The 5,881-nt window shown below is 34.4% G+C and overlaps 1 protein-coding gene across 1 annotated transcript in view; it reads left to right on the forward strand.

Annotated features, from left to right (window-relative positions):
• The first annotated feature begins 3,132 nt into the window (after positions 1 to 3,132).
• The window catches only part of LOC102251123 (calcium-activated chloride channel regulator 4), a 26,740-nt gene continuing 23,991 nt past the window's right edge, over positions 3,133 to 5,881 (forward strand). The window contains exons 1-3 of the mRNA XM_005886393.1: positions 3,133 to 3,272; positions 4,430 to 4,607; positions 4,936 to 5,154. Of these exons, the coding sequence (XP_005886455.1) occupies positions 3,133 to 3,272; positions 4,430 to 4,607; positions 4,936 to 5,154 (537 nt within the window). The remainder of the gene's footprint in view (positions 3,273 to 4,429; positions 4,608 to 4,935; positions 5,155 to 5,881) is intronic.

The raw sequence follows: 5,881 nt of genomic DNA on the forward strand, positions 1-5,881 counted from the left end.
ATACTTTTCAAATCTTAATATTCCAGTTCTCCACAGCTGGATATTAATCACATGCCACCTTAATGGAAGGCAGATGTGTGAAAAGCTGAAAAGAGACAAGATTACAGTTCCTGGCCAAGAGAAAACACTCAGGGGCTGTAATTGCTATACTATTATTCAACCTATTTGGTTGAACTACATGTACTTGTCTGTTAGTGATCATTTTTACCTATAAAAAAGTGGTAATTTCATCTAGTTCAGTCTAAAAGTTAAGGTCATTAGTTCAAATGAACTTAAAGCGCATCATTTCACATATCACTACACAGGAAAACATTCCTGAACCCACATACCCCAAGATCACCTCTCTTCCATTGTCCCTTCAATGAGCATTCATTAAGTCCCTTGTTTTTGTCAAATACTCAACCCTGGTTCTCATTACCTGTTTCCCAACCAGTCTTGAAAGCTCCATCATCTCATGCCATCTGAATCTTAACTCTCCCCATACTTTAGTCCAATCACATTTCTACTCCTTGGCACCTCTAACCTTTGCTCCCTTCTAACTATAATTTTTTCTTTACATGGCAGGTCCAGCAAAGTGTAAATAGCTCAATTCCCTCACCACTCTTATCCTTATGTTTCATTCAATTTGCCAAATCCTCTCTACTAAATTTCCAGCTAGTTTCCTTTTGCTCCTGTTAATGTTTTCAAGATTGTGAAAGAAAATTACAAAGCTAATCGGTATCATTACAAAAATACATTTTTCAAACTTAGTGAAGTCCTCACAGCTACTCAATAATGTTGTACTTGCATCTTCTCAACTCCCTTTCTCATTCCTAAGCAGCTGTTCTAAAACTTGTACCATTTTTCTCAAGATCTGTAGCCACTTTTTTTCAACCCCATCAATCAACAGATGCCTTGATTGAGAAATAGAACCCCTACCTTTTTCTCTACTTCCAAATTCATGTCTACCTGCACCTATATTAGACAAGAAGGATTTTCTCTAATTTTAAAGCTAACATCCCCACTTGAGATCTTGTTCTTTTGTCATACCCCCACCTCAGCCCTATTCCATAACTGGTAGCTTTCCTCCTTATTCTTAGACAGGAGCTTTTCCTATAATGTGATACATGTGTTTGTGAAAAACTCACATGCTGAAAAACAATGTTCTAAAAACAACATGGCTCTTGAACAACAAGATTAAGAAGAGAGTCCTCAAAATATATGCAATTTATAATAAATATAGTAACAATAATAACAATAGGTACCTGGAAAGAACATTTAAACAATCTTGGCCATAGCTCAGTTTGGCTGGAAGCTGCTATCATAGTAGATATTAAAAGTACAGATGCAAGCACACACATAGAGTGAAATGCTATTAGAAATGAGAACAGGCTTATTAGGAACTGAGACAATGATATAGATGTGAATGAAATTCTAAGTTAGAGGAGCTGCTTTTCTTGCAATAAAAATTGTATACATTTAAGGCATACAACATGCTGATTTGATATACATATACTTATTGAATGGTGAAATTATTACTACAGTCAAGCTAAATAGCATAACATCTCCTCACATAGTTACCTGTGTGTGTGTGTGTGTGTGTGTGTGTGTGTGTGTGTGTGTGGTGAGATCCGAACTCTACTTTCTTAGCAAATTAAGGTGGGCTTGGGAAGCAGGGCAACCTGCCATGAGCTGTGAAGAAAGCAAGTGTAAGAGTAGACCACTGTAAAAAGGAAGCCACAGGTGCAGGCAATTTTATGTTTTCTTAAAATTCACCAAATTTCTATGATCTGAGGAATTTAAGTGATATGAGGGGTTTTTTCCCCCTCCTATACTGAAGGTTATATATAATTCCAAAATCACTAATCGGACTCCAGTTGCTTAGAAAATCTTACACCAGTGCTTTTAAAGTTTAAAATGTAGAAGAATAACTTAGGGAACAGTTTCTGATTCAGTAGATCTAGAGTAGACCCAAGATTGTGCATTTCTTGTTAGCTCCCCCATGATGCTGATACTGGTGGGTCAAGGAACACATTTTGAGTAGCAAGGACTTAAAGAAGAAAAATGACTTTTGCATAATACTGACATTTTCCTCTAATTTTTGGATCTCATGAGTTCATTTGAGTTAGAGAAACACATGGTAGCAGAACAGACTATATTTCCATCTTCTCCTTCTCCATTTCTATTTCATTTGAAGTTTTTCCTAATATTGATAAAGCAAAAAGTCTACTTGTTTTTTCTTTCTGCATTTCAAGTTATGGGTGTACCTTCATTCTTCCATTTATTCTGAAATTATTAGAAAAAAATTTTTTATTCTGACTCCTTCTAAGTCTAATCTAGAAAAGGAATACATCCTACTCATCTTTATATTTCCTAGTACCTAGTATAGTGTTGAAAATATAATTAATAAAACTTAATTTCATATAATAAATTAATCACTTCATTTAGATAGCCCCAACATTATATATAATCTATAGCTGTGTTTTCAATCTTTATTTTTTCATTATCAAATCCCTAAGGAACATTTGTAGACATTTTTAAAAATTTAATTGTGCTCCCATGAAATTTTAGTACCACAAATTTTACCTATATGTTTATGTTGTTAGTAGGAGTGAACTTTGTAGAACCAAAAAACCATTGTAATATGTAAGACTTTTTGTTCCCCACCCCCATTAACCAAAACCTAAAGCCCAGTCTATTCTGTTCATAGCATATACCAGTGATGGCGAACCTATGACAGGCGTGTCAGAGGTGTATGGTTGATTCTTGGTTAAGTGGCATTTAAATATATAAAATAAATACCAAAAATATAAATCTTTGTTTTACTATGGTTGCAAATATAAAAATATTTCTATATGTGACACAGCACCAGAGTTAAGTTAGGGTTTTTCAAAATGCTGACACGTTGAGCTCAAAAGGTTCTCCATCACTGGCATATACATACATACACAAAAAAAAGTTTCAATGATTTAACGTTGTAGAATAAAAAAGATAATATACTATATACCATATTATAATTCAATATAATGTTATATGCTTTTTTACAAACCAAAATATAAATATTGGCAGTTATTTAAAACCTAAGTATAATTATTTTTTATTTAAAAACCCATTGCTTAAAATATTTGAAGGGTAAATTTTGTCACTTGAATTATGATCGTATATTTGAAATATTTTCCCACAGGCAGACTACTTGGCCATGAATGGGCCCATCTCCGCTGGGGAGTTTTTGATGAGTACAATGACGATGAACCTTTCTACAGTGCTTCGTCTAAAAGAATTGAAGCAACAAGGCATGATCATTTACATTTCCTTCAGTTACTTCAGGCTATCACTTCCTTAGTTTGATTTATATTTATTTGAAATGCCAATCATTCCTTTGTCCCAATGCAGATACTAGACGCTATAACATAAAAACAGTGTCCGTTTTTAAAAAAGAAAATATATCTAAAAGTGGCTAGTTTCCCATTTAAAATACACATAACTTCAAGAACATTTGGAAGCCAAATTGACATATTTTTATACCTCTCCACCATGGCTACCAGAACTCATTTACACTAAAGTTGGTCTCTGTGTAAAGGGTTGTACTATATGCTGGGAGAGCAAAACAAGAATGGAAAAAATGGTTAATAAATAGTGGTAACTGCAGGCTGAGTAAAAAAAATCAACCAGCTACAAGGAACCATAACAGAAATTTCCTGAGATTTATAAAATTCACTTTAAAAATACCAATCTAACATCACAGTTAATAACAGATAATCCTCTTGGTTGTGAGGTCAAGAGTGCAGAATGGGTGGAGGAAATCTATCTAAAATTGTCTACCATCAGTTTACTCAATCTTAAATGCCCTGCTGGGGCTTGGGACTTATCAAAAATGTATAAACTCTAAGATATATGATTTCAATGAAAGCCCTTTATTAGCCATAGCACCACTTTCAGGATACATATTTTAGAGAATATTACATTGATTATATTTGTTTCATTATATTCCCCCTAAATGTCTAGTTTATACTGTGCAAAATTCATCATGATTGTTAGTAGAGATAACATCATTATATTCACTGAGTTTTGAGGCAATAGTAGCATACATATTTGTAGGAGACTCTCTAAATTACTGAATGAAAGCTATTCATTGTTTTTTTATTTACTTCCACAAGGCTGCCAGGAGAGATGTTTGGAAAAGGGGAGCCTAGAGTCATTAGTGTTAACAGGTCAGCAGCAACATTTTAATCTCAGCAGATAGCTCAGCCATTGCATATACTGGGGATACCACTTAAAATTTCCCTTTGAAATTTCTTGGAGAACTGCTCTGGTAGAAATCCTTACACTTTACTGTCAAATAAGAATAAAAACCTTCATATAAGTATCATTGTGAATAGAAACACTTAAGATTTTCAAAAAGTTGTTACTGGTTAGGTTGCCTCAAAGACTAACTGTCACTTATTTTCAGGTGTTCCACAGATATTACTGGTGTGAACAGAGTTTATAAATGTCAAGGAAATAGCTGTGTATTTAATAAATGTAAAATTGATCCTAAGACAAAACTATATGAAAAAAACTGTCAATTTTTCCCTGACAAAGATCAAACTGAAACGACATCCATAATGTTTATGCAAGGTATTACTTCTGTAAGTATGTCAATTATTTCTTCATATAGTATATTTATAATCAAAGGGCATGTTATCACATTTATAAAATATCTGTGCAGGTGACCTGAGGGATTAAATGTATTAATACAGAGTTCTTTGAACATTTACTGGCACATAGTAAGGACTCAACTAGTGCTATTTATTATTACTACCATTGAAAATCCACTTTAGTATTCTATGATTCCTCAATGAATCAAATTTCATTAAACAAAACGCCTATTTGCATAGATTTTTTATTTTTATCAAATTTTTAGTTGAATGTTTAAATGCATATGTAACACTTTTTTTCATCTTATTAACCTTTTAGGTTGTTAAATTCTGTAATAAACAAAACCATAATAGAGAAGCTCCAAGCCTACAAAACAAGAAGTGCGAATTCAGAAGCACATGGGAGGTGATCAGCAATTCTGAGGATTTTAAAAACACCACACCTATGGTGGAATCACCCCCTTCACCTGTCTTCTCATTGCTGAGGATCAGAGATAGAATTGTGTGCTTGGTTCTTGATAAATCTGGAAGCATGGGGGTATGTTCATGGGCCCATTTTTCCTAAATATAGTGACTAATGGATGATTGAATGCCTAAGAACACTCTGAACACTACCTTCACCTGGGTTGTTCTAAATTGCATGGTTGGATAAGACCCGTCATGTCCTATGATTACAACCTCAGGATGGGCAGTAAATATTGTAATAAAAGCAGGATGACAATACAGTTGAAAAGACTTAACATGAAAGACTCTTTTTTCCAGAAAATGGAAGGTTTACTGAGGAGAACTTTTAGGCCCATTAGTAAAGATTTAGTTAGATCAGAAGAAGAGATTGAAATACAGAAATGTTTTCTTACCCGCCTCTTTGATCTCCTGGAAATACTTGACAGACTTGAGGATACAGTGGATCGCTGAACTCCATTCAGAGTCAATCTTATTTATCATCTATATAAGTGACTCTTTATGATCAAAGATACAAACAAAAAGCACCACCGTAAGGAAGCTATGGTCATATTCAGCCACTTATGCCTTCTATCACTTAGTAAACAGTAGGCATTGTGCTAGGCTCTAGGAATAGAGACCCATATCCTTGAAGGGTTCACAGAGAAAACTTTCCCTTCCCCATTACCACATTAACTCACACTCCTCCTTCAAAATTTGGTACAGGCCACCACCTCCTGCAGGAGATGGACTGGTCTTCCAGGCTGAGCTAACGTCCCTTCTGCTGGTTTCCCACAATAAACTGTGCAAACCTCTATTCTATA

Source organism: Myotis brandtii, unplaced genomic scaffold (assembly GCF_000412655.1).
Source record: "Myotis brandtii unplaced genomic scaffold, ASM41265v1 scaffold98, whole genome shotgun sequence".
Classification (NCBI taxonomy): domain Eukaryota; kingdom Metazoa; phylum Chordata; class Mammalia; order Chiroptera; family Vespertilionidae; genus Myotis; species Myotis brandtii.